General features: G+C 48.4%; 6 protein-coding genes across 6 annotated transcripts; 5 read left to right on the top strand and 1 right to left on the bottom strand.

Moving 5' to 3' along the window:
- Window positions 1–305: 305 nt before the first annotated feature.
- F9C07_2225934 (DNA-directed RNA polymerase II subunit RPB1) lies at window positions 306–5,795 on the top strand (the record flags this gene model as incomplete). Its single annotated transcript, XM_041289826.1, has 5 exons — window positions 306–434; window positions 504–660; window positions 719–789; window positions 850–5,723; window positions 5,780–5,795. The coding sequence occupies 5 exons, from the start codon at window positions 306–308 to the stop codon at window positions 5,793–5,795; spliced, it is 5,247 nt and encodes a 1,748-aa protein (XP_041142931.1).
- A 707-nt stretch (window positions 5,796–6,502) lies between these two features.
- F9C07_2701 (putative ubiquitin-protein ligase Sel1/Ubx2) lies at window positions 6,503–9,340 on the top strand. Its single transcript, XM_041289827.2, has 4 exons — window positions 6,503–6,631; window positions 6,694–6,813; window positions 6,879–8,813; window positions 8,868–9,340. Exons 1-4 carry the CDS (start codon window positions 6,589–6,591, stop codon window positions 9,275–9,277), a joined length of 2,508 nt encoding a protein of 835 aa, XP_041142932.2. The 5' UTR covers window positions 6,503–6,588; the 3' UTR covers window positions 9,278–9,340.
- A 318-nt stretch (window positions 9,341–9,658) lies between these two features.
- Window positions 9,659–10,571, top strand: F9C07_2700 (putative DNA repair protein Dds20/Mei5; the record flags this gene model as incomplete). Its single annotated transcript, XM_041289828.1, has 2 exons — window positions 9,659–10,417; window positions 10,479–10,571. The coding sequence occupies 2 exons, from the start codon at window positions 9,659–9,661 to the stop codon at window positions 10,569–10,571; spliced, it is 852 nt and encodes a 283-aa protein (XP_041142933.1).
- Window positions 10,572–10,712: 141 nt separating this feature from the next.
- F9C07_1257101 (uncharacterized protein) lies at window positions 10,713–13,029 on the top strand. The gene is made up of 3 exons (XM_041289829.2): window positions 10,713–12,096; window positions 12,165–12,560; window positions 12,620–13,029. Exons 1-3 carry the CDS (start codon window positions 10,987–10,989, stop codon window positions 12,965–12,967), a joined length of 1,854 nt encoding a protein of 617 aa, XP_041142934.2. The 5' UTR covers window positions 10,713–10,986; the 3' UTR covers window positions 12,968–13,029.
- Window positions 13,030–13,090: 61 nt separating this feature from the next.
- On the bottom strand, window positions 13,091–15,160 carry F9C07_2697 (amidase family protein; the record flags this gene model as incomplete). The annotated part of the gene is made up of 1 exon (XM_041284777.2): window positions 13,091–15,160. One exon carries the CDS (start codon window positions 15,158–15,160, stop codon window positions 13,091–13,093), a length of 2,070 nt encoding a protein of 689 aa, XP_041142935.2.
- Window positions 15,161–15,964: 804 nt separating this feature from the next.
- Window positions 15,965–17,744, top strand: F9C07_2696 (permease of the major facilitator superfamily; the record flags this gene model as incomplete). Its single annotated transcript, XM_041289830.1, has 5 exons — window positions 15,965–16,162; window positions 16,228–16,258; window positions 16,319–16,437; window positions 16,493–16,658; window positions 16,714–17,744. 5 exons carry the CDS (start codon window positions 15,965–15,967, stop codon window positions 17,742–17,744), a joined length of 1,545 nt encoding a protein of 514 aa, XP_041142936.1.
- Window positions 17,745–18,446: the final 702 nt, after the last annotated feature.

Consider the following 18,446-nt stretch of genomic DNA (forward strand, 5'->3'; position numbering starts at 1 on the left):
GCATCGCGATATCGTTTTGCGAGTCGGAGAAGTCGCCAAGATCGACCGTGAATCTTTTTCCTCCGCCCTTTTTCGACTTTCGCGACGTCGGAGAACAAGGTCGCAGGCGCCCTCGTGGCAAGGGCTGCCAAAGGCCTCACCCGGCCAGCTGCTTGCAATTTTTTTCATCGTCGCTTCTGCACGCCTGATAATTGACAGAATAGAGCTTTTTGAGCCGTTTCTTAGCAACATTTCATCCTTAAATCTGTTTGATTCGTGATTCGGCCCCATCTCTCGAGTGACACGTTTCCGCGACAACAGCCATCATGTCGAACGTCTACTTCCCCTATTCCAAGGCGCCTTTGCGCACCATCAAGGAAATTCAGTTTGGTCTCTTCTCACCAGAAGAGATCAAACGGATGAGTGTGGTCCATGTGGAGTATCCAGAGACTATGGTTTGTTTTCCCCAGTTGTTTCTTCCTGACCGCCTAGTTATGATCGCTTCTGACCGGGTGTAAAATCAGGATGAACAAAGGCAACGGCCGCGAACCAAAGGTCTGAACGATCCTCGCTTGGGAACCATAGATCGGCAATGGAACTGCGAGACTTGTGAGGAAGGCCAGAAGGAATGTCCGGGACATTTTGGACATATTGAGCTGGCCACTCCTGTTTTTCATATTGGTATGCTAATATACTCCGCAGTAGTATACTTGGGGTTATTGCTAACGCTCACTCATAGGTTTCTTGACGAAAATCAAGAAGCTACTTGAGACGGTCTGCCACAATTGTGGCAAGATCAAAGCCAACACGGTTAGTCATCCCTCACGGGATGGCAAATCTAATATGGCAAATTTGCTGACTTGAAACCAGTCTGATTCCAAGTTCCTTGAAGCCCTACGCATGAGAGACCCGAAGAGACGTTTCGACCACATCTGGCGACTATCGAAAGATATCACGATATGTGAAGCCGACCCTCCTCCGGATGAGGACGAGCCGTATGCGAAAGAGAGCTCCAAACCAACGAGAATGCACGGTGGTTGCGGAAATGCCCAGCCGACTATTCGCAAAGAGGGAATCACCTTGGTGGGGACCTGGAAACCTAGCAAGAGCATGATGGACGAGATGGATATGCAGCAGCCAGAGAAGAAGACAATCACCCCCCAGATGGCTCTGAACATCTTCCGTAACATCTCTCACGAGGATGTTCGTATAATGGGGCTGAGCAATGACTATGCTCGCCCTGAGTGGATGGTTCTTACTGTCTTGCCAGTGCCGCCGCCCCCTGTCCGTCCAAGTGTGCTTGTGGGTGGTAGCACTAGTGGCCAGCGCGGTGAGGATGATCTGACATACAAGCTGGCTGAAATTGTTCGGGCAAACCAGAATGTCCAGCGTTGCGAACAGGAAGGCGCCCCAGAGCACGTGGTACGAGAGTTCGAGTCTCTATTACAGTATCATGTCGCCACATACATGGACAATGATATTGCTGGCCAACCAAAGGCTATGCAGAAGTCAAACAGACCAGTGAAAGCTATTCGCAGCCGTTTGAAGGGTAAAGAAGGTCGCTTGCGACAGAACTTGATGGGTAAGCGTGTGGATTTCTCAGCTCGTACTGTCATTACAGGTGATCCCAATCTGTCTCTTGACGAGGTTGGTGTGCCAAAAAGTATCGCAAGGACTTTGACATACCCCGAAGTTGTTACGCCATACAACATCGACAAATTGCAGCAGCTCGTCTCGAATGGTCCTAACGAGCACCCTGGAGCAAGGTATATCGTGAGAGATAACGGTGAACGTATTGACCTGCGCCATGCTAAACGAGCCGGAGGCCAACAACTACTGTACGGATGGAAGGTAGAGCGTCATGTCATGGATGGTGATGTGATTCTTTTCAATCGACAGCCCTCACTTCATAAGGAATCTATGATGGGTCACCGTGTTCGCGTTATGCCGTACTCTACATTCAGGCTCAACTTGTCTGTGACTACTCCTTACAACGCCGATTTTGACGGCGATGAGATGAACTTGCATGTTCCTCAAAGTGAGGAGTCTCGCGCAGAACTACTCCAGCTTGCTCTGGTTCCAATGAACATTGTATCCCCTCAGCGAAACGGACCTCTTATGGGTATCGTACAGGATACTCTCTGCGGTATCTACAAGATTTGTCGGCGTGATACATTCTTGACAAAGGAACAAGTTATGAACCTTATGATGTGGGTTCCTGACTGGGACGGCGTGATTCCCCCACCAGCAATCTTGAAGCCTAGGCCCAGATGGACTGGCAAGCAAATTATTAGCATGGCGCTTCCTTCGGGGCTCAATCTTCTCCGTGTGGATAAGGACAACTCAGCGCTCTCTGAGAAGTTTGCCCCTCTGAATGATGGTGGTCTTCTCATTCATGGTGGACAGTTGATGTATGGAATGTTTTCCAAGAAGACTGTTGGTGCCAGTGGTGGTGGTGTCATCCACACCATTTTCAATGAATATGGGCCAGGTACTGCTGTGGCCTTTTTCAATGGTGCACAGGCTATTGTTAACTACTGGCTACTTCACAATGGCTTCAGTATTGGTATTGGTGACACTATTCCAGACGCGGTTACTATACAAAGAATTGAGAACTGCGTCCGGGAACGAAAGAAGGAGGTTGAAACTATCACTGCAAGTGCTACGGACAATACCCTGGAGCCGTTGCCGGGTATGAATGTGCGAGAAACCTTTGAAAGTAAGGTTTCACGTGCACTTAACAATGCTCGTGACGAAGCTGGTAGTGAAACTGAGAAGAGCTTAAAGGATCTGAACAACGCCATCCAGATGGCTCGTTCTGGATCAAAGGGATCAACCATCAACATATCCCAGATGACTGCTGTCGTGGGTCAACAATCCGTCGAGGGTAAACGTATCCCGTTCGGTTTCAAGTATCGTACTTTGCCCCATTTCACAAAGGATGACTACTCTCCAGAATCCCGTGGTTTTGTGGAGAACTCCTACTTGCGTGGCTTGACACCCACTGAGTTTTTCTTCCACGCCATGGCTGGTCGTGAGGGTCTTATTGATACAGCTGTCAAGACCGCAGAAACCGGTTATATCCAGCGAAAGCTGGTTAAGGCTTTGGAAGAAGTAATGGTTAAGTACGATGGCACTGTTCGTAACTCTTTGGGAGATATCATACAGTTTATCTACGGAGAAGACGGCCTTGACGGTGCTCATATTGAGAACCAACGAGTCGACATCATTAAATGCTCTGACGACCAGTTTAGAGATCGTTTCCGTATCGATCTTATGGACCCTGAGCGCAGCTTAGGTCCAGAGGTCTTAGAACAGGCCAATGAAATTGCAGGCGACGTCGAAGTCCAGAGATATCTGGATGAAGAATGGGAGCAACTTCTCAAAGCCCGTGCTTTTCTCCGTACTGTGGCTAAGGAAGACGAGGAGATGATGCAGCTTCCAATCAACGTCCAGCGAATTCTCGAGATGGCTAGAACTACGTTTAGAATCCGCGAGGGAACCATTAGCGATTTACACCCAGCCGAAGTTATCCCTCAGGTACAAGCATTGCTTGATCGGCTGCTTATCGTGCGCGGTGATGACCCGATCTCGCAGGAAGCCCAGGAGAATGCCACACTGTTGTTCAAGGCCCAACTTCGGAGTCGTCTGGCGTTCCGAAGACTGGTCACCGAGTATTCCATGAATAAACTTGCGTTCCAGCATGTTATTGGAGCCATCGAAAGTAGGTTCGCTAAAGCTAATGCTCCTGCTGGTGAGATGGTTGGTGTTCTCGCTGCCCAGTCTATTGGAGAGCCAGCTACGCAGATGACTCTAAACACTTTCCATTTTGCTGGTGTCTCGTCCAAGAACGTTACACTTGGTGTCCCTCGTCTGAAGGAAATTCTCAACGTTGCAACCAATATCAAGACGCCTTCTATGACTGTTTACCAGGAGCCCGGTAGGACCCACGATAAGGAGGGTGCAAAGCAATTGCGAAGCGTTGTTGAACATACTAGCTTGCGGTCCGTTACTGAGGCCACCGAGATCTATTACGATCCCGATATCCAGTCTACAGTCATTGAAAACGATCGGGACATGGTTGAGTCCTACTTCATTATTCCTGAAGACGTGACGGACGATTCATCTCGCCAGTCCAAGTGGTTACTTCGTATCATTCTCAGTCGGCCGAAGCTTCTTGACAAGGGTCTTACAGTGCAGGATGTTGCTACCAGAATTAAACAAGCGTATCCCAAGGATATCGCTGTTATCTTTAGCGACAACAACGCTGATGAGCAGGTTATTCGGATCCGACAGATCCAGGACCACAAGGAGGATGAAGACGATGATGATATTGAATACGACGTCACACTCAAGAAACTTGAACAACATCTTTTGGACACCTTAACACTTCGCGGTGTTAACGGTGTCGAACGAGCGTTCATCAACGAGAAGAGCAAAGTCCGAGTCCTTGAGGACGGTTCATTGTTCACCAGCAAGGTTGATCCCCTTTGCAAGGAATGGGTTCTTGAAACAAGTGGTTCTGCCCTTGGCGAGGTGTTGGCGGTTCCTGGAGTTGATGCCACCCGCACATATTCCAACCAGTTTATCGAGGTGTTCGAGGTCTTTGGTATCGAAGCCGCCCGTACGGCTGTTCTTCGCGAACTGACGCAGGTGCTTGCCTTCGATGGTTCTTACGTCAATCACCGTCATTTGGCTCTCCTGGTCGATGTCATGACTGTGCGTGGTTACCTCACGCCAGTCACCCGGCATGGTATCAACCGTGCTGACAACGGTGCTCTTATGCGTTGTTCTTTCGAAGAGACAGTGGAGATCTTGTTAGAGGCCGCAGCCTTCGGAGAATTGGACGACTGCCGTGGCGTGTCTGAGAACCTGATTCTGGGACAGATGGCACCTGCCGGTACTGGAGAGTTTGACATTTACCTCGACCAGAATATGCTCAACACTGTCGTTTCGAATAATGCTCGCTTTGGTGTGATGGGAGCTATCGGCGCCAAGGATGCGATTATTTCTGACGGTGCCTCCACTCAATATGACACTGGTTCACCCATGCAGGATAACGCTTATATTGGCACACCTGATCCCGAATCGAACTTCTCTCCTATCCGCCAGGCCGGTGCTGAATCTCCGGGTGGCTTTACTGAGTACCAGCCGACCGGTGGTTTTGGAGGCGGGTTTAGCCCAGCGGCCACGAGTCCAGCCGGCTATTCTCCCAGTAGCCCATTCAGTGCTAATCCAACATCTCCTGGCTATTCCCCGTCCTCGAGCTACTCACCAACGTCTCCTGGTATGGCAATGACCAGCCCTCGTTTCTCTATGACGTCTCCGGGTTTCTCTCCTGCCAGCCCGTCATTCGCACCGACATCACCTGCTTACTCGCCAACTTCACCGGCGTATGGCCAAGCTTCGCCGACCTCACCGTCGTACTCTCCTACCTCGCCCGGATTTTCGCCGACATCGCCAAACTACAGTCCTACATCGCCAAGCTTCAGCCCAGCGTCGCCTGCGTTCAGTCCAACGTCGCCAAGCTACAGCCCAACCAGCCCCGCTATTGGTGGTGCTGCTCGGCACTTGTCTCCTACTTCACCAACCTCTCCAAAGTATACACCCACATCTCCTGGGTGGTCTCCTACGAGCCCTCAGACATACTCTCCTACCTCTCCTAATTTTGCCGGCTCGCCGACCTCTCCCGGAGGACCTACATCCCCAGGTTATAGTCCGACGTCGCCGGCGTTCAGCCCTTCGTAAGTCTTGTTTTCCGTGCCGTCATAGCCTTTGCCTTTACTGACTCTTCTTGAAGGTCCCCTCGCCAGTGAAGTTTGCATTAATGCGTATCTTCTCTGTATCATTGTATTATCACTTCACCGAATAGGCCACGAAAAAGAAAACATTTTGCATTCTAAGTTGCGGAATTGGTTGGTTATTTTTTCCACAATTTGGGCGTCTGTAGCCTCGTTTTTCTTTTCCTTCCTGCATGTATGTTTTCTTTCATGCTTCAGCCCAATGACTTTATTCCTTATTCAATAGCCTCGGAGCCAACCCGCTCAAATTGCGAACGAGGTTTATGGGTTGGCCATGTCTGTTTCGTTTTCTCCCTGAGCACTGAAATTACCAAGCGTCTTTTAGAATTGCCCCGGACTACAAGGTTCATCACTCTAGAAGTGATTTGATCCTCTTGCATGTTGCTGTTTCCCCTGGTTTGCATGGAAGAATATGATTTTGCTACGGAGTGTATTAATGATGCGGTCACAAATCTTTCTCTTTCTCCTGTACACAGCTTTAGTGCGAATGGGGTTATGGATGCAAAGAAAAAATATATAAAAAAAGCATTATGAAAAACAAAAATAGCAGCTATTATAAGATCTATTTGAAGTAGAAGTGTTGAGCCATACTAGTCTGTAGGCATAATTAGTAGTTTGGTTTGTAGTGTCGGCGAAATGAACCTCCGCGTGGACAGGTGGCCCGTTCCGCATTGGAGCTCTTAGGAAACATGCAATACATAACTACTTCCCTAACCTTATCCGTTTGGATCTGGCGATGCTCTTCTAATCGGGGACAGTTCGCCATGTTCTTCTCACTGATCAGTATTAACAATTCCTCGCTGACAACATGAAAAATCTGTGGTTATGGCGTTTCTTGCCTTTGGCGTTTCGTGAGTGATGGGTGTGGAGCTCAACGTTCGATGGAAGCTGACACCTCTTGACTACGGTCTAGTGCTACTGCAGGCGCTTGCAATGGAATCCAAGGCGCCCACCGATGTCGCTCACGAATCCCACCAGCATTCAAACCAGTCTCCAGGTGGGCCAGAAGGTTCTGGCGCTAGACCTGGAAGCCGTGAGTGTCCCGTTTGGCCTAAGCTGTTGTCGCTTTAAGCGCTAAGATAATAACGACCTCTCTAGAACACGTTGATACCGCCCTGAAAATTCTCCGTAACTCAAAAATCCCGACCGTCACGTCCGAGAAACCGTCCGGCATATTGGGAAACACATTACATTACTTTAGAGAGGCTTTCCGCGTCCTGTTCCTGAATGGCCCGCCGTCAGATAATGCTGAGCGCCAGAAGATCCACCCAAATGTCGCCAAGGCGGTTGATGAACTCAAGATCGCTGCGCAAAAAGATCAGAACCCCGATGCGATGTTCCTGTTAGCGGAGTTGAATTTCTACGGCAATTACACGCATCCCCGAGACTTCAAACAAGCGTTCCAGTGGTATCAGAGTCTTGCTTCGGCGACTGGGAACAGTACGGCACAGTATATGGTGGGCTTTATGTATGCGACAGGTATTGGAGGTGGAGTTGAGCGAGACCAGGCGAAGGCGCTATTATACCATACTTTCGCCGCGGAAGGGGGAAACACGAGGTCGGAGATGACTCTTGCATATCGAAATCATGCTGGCATTGGGATGCCCAGAAATTGCGACCATGCAACGTATTACTATAAGAAGGTTGCAGACAAGGCTATTCAGTACTTCCGATCCGGACCACCTGGGGGCCATAGTATGATCCGGGAATCATACCGTTGGGCTGACGAGGAGGGCGGCGTATATGGCGAAGGCGCTAGTGTATCTAGCTCGGGACCAAACGTCATGCGTGATGCAGCACATTCAAGCTCCGAAGCCAGCTTGGAAGATGTCCTAGAGTATTTGGACCTTATGTCGAGAAAAGGTGAACTAAAGGCTACCTTCAGTTTAGGAAAGATGCATTACGAAGGGTCGCGAGGTCTGCCGAGGAATCTTCGAAAGGCCATGAAGTATTTCAAACAGATCACAAAGCGCTATTGGAATAAGGACGGGTCTGTGAACCCAAACCATCCGCTTGGAATTGAGAAACTAGCATCGAAAGCAGCGGGCCATATAGGGCTGATGTATCTCCGTGGTGAAGGTGTAGAGCAAAATTTTGCCACTGCTCTCACTTGGTTCAGGCGTGGAGTGACAAATGGGGATTCGCTCTGTCAACATCAGATGGGACTGATGTATCTCCACGGATATGGCGTGCAGCAGGACGCTTTCAGGGCTGCATCGTATTTCAAGTCGGCATCTGAACAAGATTTCCCCGCCGCAGAAACAAGACTGGGTGCTTTGTTTTTGGACCAAGGAGATGTCCCAACGGCTACCCGATACTTTGAGCTAGCTGCCCGCTGGGGCTGGATGGAAGCCTTCTATTACCTGGCAGAATTGTCCAATAATGGTATTGGTAGGGAACGGCATTGTGGAATGGCTGCATCATACTATAAAATGGTTGCAGAGCGAGCCGAGGTGATACATTCATCATTCGATGAGGCGAACACCGCGTATGAGAATGGTGACAAAGAAAGGGCCCTCGTTGCAGCCATGATGGCCGCGGAGCAAGGTTACGAGCACGCGCAATCTAATGTGGCATTCTTGCTCGATGAGCAGCGCTCTTTGATGTCCTTTGATCGCATCCTACCGGGTGCTAAGAAACCTCGACCGTCTCTACTTCGGAATGCTGCGTTGGCCCTTATCTATTGGACTCGTTCCGCCAAACAGACCAACATCGATTCATTAGTTAAGATGGGTGACTATTACCTGGGCGGTATTGGTATTGCTGCAGATGCCGAGAAAGCCTCCAGTTGCTATCATAGTGCCGCTGAAGTCCATTATAGTGCACAGGCGTATTGGAACCTTGGATGGATGCATGAGAATGGCATCGCCGTGGAACAAGATTTTCACATGGCCAAACGATACTATGATTTAGCACTTGAGACGAGTACCGAGGCCTATCTACCCGTAAAATTGAGCCTCCTGAAGCTTCGTTTACGGAGCTACTGGAACCGGATCACCAACGGCAAGATCAACTCTATTCAAGACGAAGAAGGTATGGATGCAGCAACCAATTTTAGCGATACGTTTTTGCTGACCCCATGTTCAGAGTCAAAGCCCCGGCGGACATTGAAAGAATGGATTGCCGCGTTCATTGAGAACGATGAAGAGGAGGAAGCCTATCGTGCACAGATGTACAAGCGAGCCGAGGAAGAAGACGACCTGCTATCGGGTGGTTCAGATCGACGCCATATCGACGACCGCCATGAAGATGGCTACTATGACGATCTGGAGCTCGATATCGATGAAAGCGTTTTAGAAGGCCTTATCATCGTTGCCTTAGCCGCGACTTTGCTAGTGCTTGTATACATGAGACAGCAACGGAACAGACAGAGACAAGATGGGAATGTAGGCGCCAATCCAGCAGCCCCGGGAAATGGAAATGACGACCGAGGGTTTTTCCCTCGCCCTGGAGACCCGGAGTTCGCTCAATGGGTGGCGGGCGGCGTTGGGCATTGATGAAGAGCACTCATAGTCTGTATATGGTGTATTTTATGATCAATGGAAAATTTTGCTAAGTGTAGAGTAATATTCTTATGGTCAAATCTATTATACTACGCCTTTAGGCTGATCCCAGCACAGATTAACAAGCAGTTTGGTGTAGTCTAGAATGATACCTACTGAGATGTCTAAAATTGGTTTACTAGTTGTCAAAAGACGGTTCAATATTGGTGAAAATGAATAGAAGTGGGCTCTGCAAGTCCTTGGCACATGGTCTTTTAGGTGGGTCAAGCCGCCCACTCCGTCCTCTCTTTAACTTGTATGAAAGCCGCTTCTCTGAATACCCACAAACACTGATACGATGTAATCACTTCAAGTATTGCTAGAAATTCGAAAAAAATGCCTTCCACCGACCTCAATAGAAAGCGCCGTCGCGTTGAAAGTGCGGCTTCGGCGCTTTCCAAACCTTTCAAGTCTCCTCTCCGCCGACCACCTCAAGTCTCGGAGACCAAGCACGAGGCATTATCCAAGGAAGAGAAAAATGTTGCGCCGAGGCCTTCTCTCAAGCATAATAATGCTGACATCAATGACGCGCGCACTCTACCTGTGATCTCATCTTCCCCGTCGTCTGCTCATGCCTTAGCTTACACAATACCTACTTCTCCCTCGAGCTTGGAGTCTCGCAAAAGAAAAGCTCAGATAAACCATCTGGCTGCATCTAAGAAGCCGGTGTTCTCTGACCCAGTCATTCTTGATCTTCAGAAGCAAGAAAGGGCGCTGCAGTCACGACTTGCTATCCTGCGATCTGAACTTGATACTGCGCAACAAGCTCTTCAGCTCGAGTCCTCAAGCAAAGATGCAGACCTCCAATCGCTGATTACGAAGTGGAAATCTGTTAGTCAGAGCGCAGCCGAAGAGGTTTTCTCTGGGGCTCAGGAGCGTGTGGCGCGGATGGGTGGTATTAAGGCTTGGAGGGAGCGAATGAAAAATAACAATGCGCAGTGGGAGCAAGAGGAGATGGAAACCTGGTACGGCAGCGCAGAGGCTGAAGGGGCTGATGTAGATGAAGATGAGCTGGAGGCTCGGAAGGCTGAGATGCTAAGGGACCGCAAGAAGAGTCACAATGAGGAGCGGGAAAATAAAGAGGTTGAAGATGAGGTTCGCTTCTATTTCAGTTAATTTTCCTCATGGATATAAGGATACTAATCTCAACCAACAGGAATTCACCATGGACTTTATGTTGAAGACGTTGAATATTGACCTCAAGGTTATTGGATATGATAAAGCCCATCAGATATGGATTAAGGAATAGTCTACGACTCTGCATACAATGGTCGGATTCTCAGCTATGGGATGACTATGCATGGTCTTCATTACATTTATTCTGTCCTTCACCATGTATAGCTATTGTTCTTATTGCGCAGCTTCAAGGGGTCTGGAGTAATCGCGTTTTCTAGGACACAATAATCAATTGAAAGATACCCCGTCTTTCCCGTAAAGGTTCACTCACGCTTACACAACGGAGAAGATCAGTGTAATTATTAAGGTTGCATATAATGCAGTTCTATCGAAGACATGGTTGGCACAAGTTCAAATTCCCCACATAATTTAATGCGGAGCAATAAAGTGGGGGGAACCGCTCTTGTTCTTATCTTTCTTTGCTATCTGTCACTCACTCACTCACCCTGTTCAGGTCAGCCATATTCTCACCAATCTTTCGATGACTTATGCCGCGGACTGCAAATTATTCTAGGGTTCTCGCCTGCGCTCGATGCTTTCGATTGAAGCGAAAATGTGACCATGCAAAACCAACCTGTGGAGAATGCAGACGAAGAGGCGCAGAATGTCTACCAGCGAACTCTTGCAAGAATGGAGAAAACATAACCGTGCCTTTGGAATACCTGAGATATCTAGAGGCCAGAGTCGCTGATTTAGAGCATGAGTCGCGCACCTCAACAACGTCGCTGCAAACACGAGACTTTGGCGTCCAAACTGAGTCGACTGATCTGCTTACCTGCGAGTCAATGCCTGATTGCGGTCCTGATATTGATAAGGACAACGATGCTAACACATCTCCAACGTTTTGCAGTCTTTTGGATGGCGACTTGCAGCGAAAGTCTCCGGGTTCGAATGCACATACAATCATCACATTGGGGGATTCTACAAAGTCTAGAGAAAGTGATGGATTCGACTTAATGGATACGAATGTGGATGACTCTAAACCGACAGAGATTTTTCCTCTACATGATCTTGCCGTAGTGGATGGTTATTCATTCTGGCTCGAAGAAGCGTACACCAACCTGTACTTCTCAATTACGCACTTCATGTGGCCATTACTTGATTGCAACGCCTGGGGTTCCTGGCGTCATGACTGGAGTCTAAATGAGAAGACAGATCCATGGAAAGGGTTCTTTGTGCAGATGGTCTATGCCATTGGTTCCTTGTCATACAACGTTCTTCAGCCCGGTCAGAACCATTCAAAGCGGGCGGCTGAGATGTATTCCTCCGCGTTGGCGTACTATCCTTATGTTATGGCAGAAGCGTCCGCTATCCTTCAGATACAAGCGTCAATTCTCATGATTATCTACTCTCTTCACTGCCCTTCTTCAGGAGAGATCTCCATGTCAGTTTCTTCTATCGTTCCTTTTTGCTCAGCTACTTTGGCCGAGATACAGAAACGCATTTCTTCCGGTCTAGATAGCACCCTGGGAGATACGATGGGAGGGGGTGCCAATCTTAACGAGTTAATGTTTATCACTTGTTATATGTTAAACGAAATCATAGTGTCTGGGTGGGAACGACCGGTTTCTGCGGCCTATAGGATTGTCGATGATGATGTACGCATATCTGAGCTCCATTAAAGTACACCGTATCTTCGGAGCCTTGGCTAACGGAAAAGTCATAGATCCATATGTTCAGCAATGAGATAGTGGACGTCTCAAACACGAGCACAGCGTTGCAACACTTGTTTAGACTGCGAAAGATCCAAGCCAACATCCGAAGATACTGGGATGAGCCAACGGATATCCAAAATTTGAATGATAGATCGTTCAAGCTGGCATTGGATGAGTGGAGGAAAGACATACCTCAATACTCTGCGGAAGAAGCGCAGAGAACCTATCTCGATCCTTTATGGATGACAAAACTATATGACTACAGTGTAATCATCCTTATGCAGGGAAAGCGGAAACACCTCATGCGCGAAGATCTTGATGATATCCTTTCGGCTGGAGTTGAGGTATGTCTTAACTATAGACTTCTGCAGGAAGAAGACCAGGTGATGTGCTTTACATGGTCTGCGGTGAGTCTACGCTAGTAAGTCTCGTCTTTACAGATTTTTTACTGACGTATCTGCTATAGCTTGTGTTTCAGTTCCGGACCGGGATTTTACTTCTCTATATATGTCGGTCTGAGAACCTGGGGCTCGATTATACACAGCAGGCTTTTGATGCAGTATGTGCCTGTGCAGATAGCCTTACCTGTTTCGCGACCCGTTGGCAAGATGCCACTCCTTACGCTAAATTATTTTACTTCCTTCTTTGCTCTGCCTCTTGGTTACCAGAAGACCTTCCCGAGCGGCTGCGGTGTGCATGTTCTTTTAGTGAATTGGAAGCTTACCTGAAACAACTAAAGAAACAGTACTTGCACAAAGAGGTTCTGGCAATGATCGAGGATATGGTAGAGCCTCTCCTTTCTGATATATGCTAGCAAATATAAGAGAGTATGGCTGTCGTGGACATCCCCTTTTAGAGCGTCGATGAGATAGTGAATCAGAGAGGCTGCATGATGTACATATTTTATTTAGTATATACAGATTGGGAACACGATAAATCATAGTAATAACAATTTACCAGCTGTTTGGCCAGTGTTCGTGTGAGCCACAATCACAACAATTGTCTGGACTAAAGCAGGGCTTGTCCATCGGGACCACGTGCCGTCACGAGCAGAGACGGGATATGTCGCAGTTAAACTCCATCCGTTGCCATCAAGCTGAGGATCAATTAGTTCACCGTTGATATAGCATACCAGCTGTTTCAACTGCGCGTCGCGGCTACATGGCAGATTTCCTTTGACCTCAACATACACAGTCGAATCCTTGATGCACTTGGACTGTTCTGTAATGGTGACCCCAGGCAGTTCTACCTGACCTTGAACAGAGGAGGACTGTTGATTTCCAGTCGTAAGAACAACATCAGAGTCTAACCCTGGCACACGAGGCGGTACTTGGCGATAATGTGTGAATTCTTCGAATGCATACGCATAACGCAGCAGCTTGGTGTCATCATATGCCTTTCCCGCGAACGTCAAATTGACTGGCATATTTGTGTCCTCCATCACGCCCATCGGCACAGACACGGTAGGGATACCAAGATGACGGATCTCCCGGTTTCCGTTAGAGTACTTCACGCCATTCTTCCAAGCGTACAGAGAAGCTTCGGGATCCACATCTGCGTCTGCGCGGCCAATATCGCCATTAGCGGGGAAGACCACTACATCAAGACCCTGACTGTCCATCCATTGCTCGAATGTTTCCTTTCGTGCGTTTTCCAAGGCTTTAATAGCCCGTTCTAGGTTCGGAATTTCGAAGATCGAATCGGGCTTGTTCTTCGGATATTCGACCATCTCGTGCCATCTAAGCTGGTTTGCGGCATCAGGGGTTCCGCGAAGAGAACCGGGTGCGAGAGGAAAGATAGTCTCGGGGTCTACACAGGCAAGCGAATCAAGTCCAGGCTGGCCGTTGGCGGCTAGAAAGTCATCCCAGGAGTGAGCCACAAGCTGACACCTTTCCACTGAGTGCCAGTCTTCTGGAAGGTCTTTGACACTCACTAGTTCTCCCAGGCTTGCTTTAGCTTCGTAAGTGGTTACCATTGGGAAGTCGACCTCCACAACTGTCGCACCACATGCTTCCAGGGCGTCTTTTGTTCTTTCCCAAAGCTTGAGCACAGAAGGTCTCGTGCACACTTTATCCGGGAGAGGGTCCTTGCCACCGATGTACATTGAAGGTACACCGATCCGTTTTCCATGAAGGGCAGAGCCCTCCTTTAGCTCATCGAACAAACGAGGCCGGATTGTCTCCACTGAAGGTAAGGGGACAATCTTCTGCTCATTCCAGAAGTCTCCTATAGGTGTCTTGTCGACAACAGCAAGAACATCAAGGACCTTGAAGAGATCTGACATGGTGCGGGTATGGGGTACTAAAACGTCGCAAGTCGGATACAGAGGCCACACCCCACGGAGAGGCAGCAGGCCCTTTGATGGGGTATAGGCAATAATGGAATTATTGGAAGCAGGGGATCTTCCTGAGGACACAGTTTCAGAGCCTAAGCTAAACGCACAGAAGTTTGCTGTGGTGGCTGTTGCAGATCCGTTAGAAGAACCTGACGCATATGCTGCTGTCAAGTACTCCTGGCTATACGGACTCTCCGCACGGCCGTATGAGCCTCGCTGCATGCCTCCGTATGCCATGGCAGGCATGTTGGTTCTTCCTAAGAGAACCGCACCAGCCTCCCGCAGAACCTGGACACACGCAGCATCTTCTGTAGCGACAAGGTTCTCAAATGCGGGCGAACCACTAGCAACTGTCATACCCTTGACTTTGATACTGTCCTTGACAAGGTAAGGAATACCTTCGAGGGGCCGTGCAGGAAGACCGGCAGCTCGACGGGCATCAGAAGCTGCAGCTTCGTCGAAAACAGTAGGGTTGAGAATAGGAATGGCACTCAAGTTAAGGCCAGCTGCATCGTACACACTAATACGCCGAAGATACCTCGCTACCAAATCCACACTTGTGATCCATCCTGCGCTCAAGGCATGCTCGAGCTCTGAGATAGTGGCATCGACAAGGCTGAACGTTTCAGCAGCCTGGTCTTCATCAGCATAATATGACCTTGGCATATTCATTTTAATCCTTACCAACTCCATGACAGACAAGAAAGCTTAGCAGCTTTAGTGGTAGGTTGCACCTAAAGTATATCACAGAACAACGCAAAGGACTGGAATTGAACACAACAAAGAACTGGATAGCCCGGGTTTATCATAAAGACGGTTGTCATTGGGGCTAATTGATGGAACCTTCCAATATTATATACATACAGCTTTTGGTGCCCAGTTTCGAAACAAGATCCACTTATGCTTCCCTCCGGTTCCATCCCTCCGGCTATAGGAGGAGCGGACAATTGTCCGCTCGGTTAGTCAGATGGTTTAGATAGCGTGGGGAAAGCAAAGAGGTGCGTGTGCCAAGTCCTTGTTCTGACTTATCAGAGAGTCCTCCGCATCTTATCTACAGATAACGTTAGTGGCCCTAGCGAGCGGGGAAGTTCCAGGGTTTAAGGATAGGTACATGCAGCATCTCTAACATTGAAAGCCCAAAGCTTCGTAGCCCTAAAAAGGAATGACCTCGGCTATCTCTCGCTATCTCACGATCAACGGTCCGCATCAATTGGCCTGCTTCTTTCCAGGCAGTGGGCCTGCTTTGCAACCATGCGTCAAGCCTATGCGGGGATATACGGTCCATCTTTCGATAAGCCAGTTGAGATGAGTGCCAAGTGATAACATGCGCTGTCCTTTATCAGTTGCGATTCTCTAGGCCCAATTGACTTAAAGATATAAATCAGCCCGAAGAAACAACCCATTTATGGAAGGAAAACTCGACAACGACTTCATTGCTTTTAATCGACGTGGACTGCATTACCCATCCTTGCCCCTATGATTGACGCCACCAAGGACACGAAAGTTGACGCGCGGAGCTCCACCAGCGTTGAGAAACATGGCGACGTTATCTCGGGTGAGATCTGCGACATTGGTGCGGACCTTTATGCTGAAGTCGGTCAACTATCGTCTGAAGAGCTCGAACGCGAAGGCGCCGAAGTGCGCAAGCTCCTGGACTGGCGCATTCTGCCTATGGTAACCTTACTCACCTAAGATCCCGCCTGATTTCTCCACAGCTTACTGATAAGCGTCGCATTTAGTTATATGTAACATATGTTATCCAATATTTAGGTGAGTGTATCTTCGTATCTTAATCGTTTAGTGCCAAACTAACGAAATTGTACTGGATAGACAAACTGTCACTTAATTATGCCTCCGCTTATTCGTTAATCCCAGACCTTGGTCTAGAGGGCCAAAGGTACTCGTGGGTGGCAGCGATATTCAATTTCGGATATCTTTTTTGGGCTATTGTGCGTGTGATAAATATTGGGTTATTGAGATCATGGGCTAATGAACTGGATTTAGCCATCCAATCTGATGATCCAACGTTTGCCACTCGCAAAGTATATGGGAACTGTTTTGATTATCTGGGCTGGCCTTGTCATTGCACACGTTGGAGCCAAAAACTACGCGGGGATACTGGTTCTCAGATTTCTGCTGGGCATGGCGGAGGCTGGCGTTAGCCCATGCAGTAAGTATATACTGACTAGGAATTACCAAAAATGCAACTGTCTAATGGGAAATAGTGATGAACTTCACCTCAATGTTCTACAAACGAGCCGAACAGCCTCTCCGGATGGCTATTTGGCTATCTGGGAATGGAATGGCAACGATGGTCGGCGCTCTCTTGGGATTTGGATTAGGCCATTCTCACAATACCAGCCTGCGGAGCTGGCAGCTGATCTTCTTAACTATTGGATTACTCAATTTCGTTACTGGATGCTTCTTTCTCTGGCTCATGCCGGACTCACCAAGTACAGCGAAATTTCTGTCCCACAGACAGCGCGTTGTGGCAGTTCACAGAGTATCGGAGAATATGATCGGGGTAAAGACTAAGGCGATCAAACTGCATCAAGCTTTGGAGATCTTTTACGACGTCAAAGTACTATGCTGTGTCGGCATCGGCATCGCCTGCGGCGTTATCAACGGTGGTGTATCCAACTTCTCATCATCGTTGATCAAAGGATACGGCTTCAGTGGCATTTATGCAACACTCCTGCAGCTACCAACTGGAGCTATCGAAGCCGTAATAGTTCCTATTTGCGGCTTAATATCAACATACGTGCGGGACTCGCGCTGCATAGTGTTGGCTGTCGTGTGTTTGATTCCATTCGGTGGCCTCCTCGGTATTCGTTTCACGGACATTGACCATCGCTGGACACTGGTAGGCTGCACATGGCTTCAATACATCATTGGTGCTCCCGTCATCATATCATGGAACCTCCTGTCCACCAATGTGGCTGGTCATACGAAACGCTCCTTCGCCAACGGAGTCTGGTTCACGGTATATGCGAGCGGAAACGTTGCGGGGGCTAACATCTTCTTTGCTCGCGAAGCTCCACGGTATTATTCAGCATTGACTGGTCTTCTTGTCTGCTACGCGGGGATGATTGTTCTATGTGCTGCTGCGTATATGGCCATGAAGTGGGAAAATCTACGAAGAGATCGCAATATGTTATCAGAGGAAACCGCGGAACGTCGGGAGGAGGCGGCTGTTCTCGATGGCTTTAAGGATATGACAGATATGGAGTCTAAACACTTCAGATATGCGCTCTGATCGTGGATAATGACTAGTAAAGTATATAATGGCTTATAATGATGTGATGGTTTCTTGATTAATCTCAACTTCAGTCTTCTTTCCTGTCGATGCTAGGTAAGAAGATTTAGAACCCTATCGGGAAGATGTAATATTATATTTGCTCAAGTCACGCTTCTCTCTTCCCATTCGACTTGTGACTCGTTTATCGGCTTATTGATAGATACGCATTCCAATAATACTATCTTATGGCCATCGTAAGGCTTGAATATCTCATGCATGTCGTCCCACACGAACAGAGTCCCGATTTCTCCCAAACGTCGGGCAAAACCTGCACTTTGCGATAACATGGTTCTGAAGTATTCCTTGTCCCGGGTCGAGTATCAAACGGCCATAGCTTCACTTCCTTAGAGCTATTCTCACGGCACATGAAGTAACGAGTAATGGGTCATTTATGCTATCTGTAGACGATCTCCGTGTTCTATAAGGTGATGCTTGGGTCTTCGACGGAATATTCTATAAGAAATAAAAAGCACATTTGTGTCCCGTTTGTAGTACCCGTGTATCATTACTATCCCTGGGGTTGTTTGGCATTGTTCCAAGTATGGGGTTGTAACTGCGAAGGTTGAACAATGCTTAGATAGGGCTTTGCATGTATAGTCTTCGTTCGGGTATTCTCTTGTCTTTCCTGAGGATATAGCCTGTTGCCATGACAGCCTGAGA

The sequence above is a fragment of the Aspergillus flavus genome, chromosome 2 (genome assembly GCF_009017415.1).
Source record: "Aspergillus flavus chromosome 2, complete sequence".
Taxonomy (NCBI): domain Eukaryota; kingdom Fungi; phylum Ascomycota; class Eurotiomycetes; order Eurotiales; family Aspergillaceae; genus Aspergillus; species Aspergillus flavus.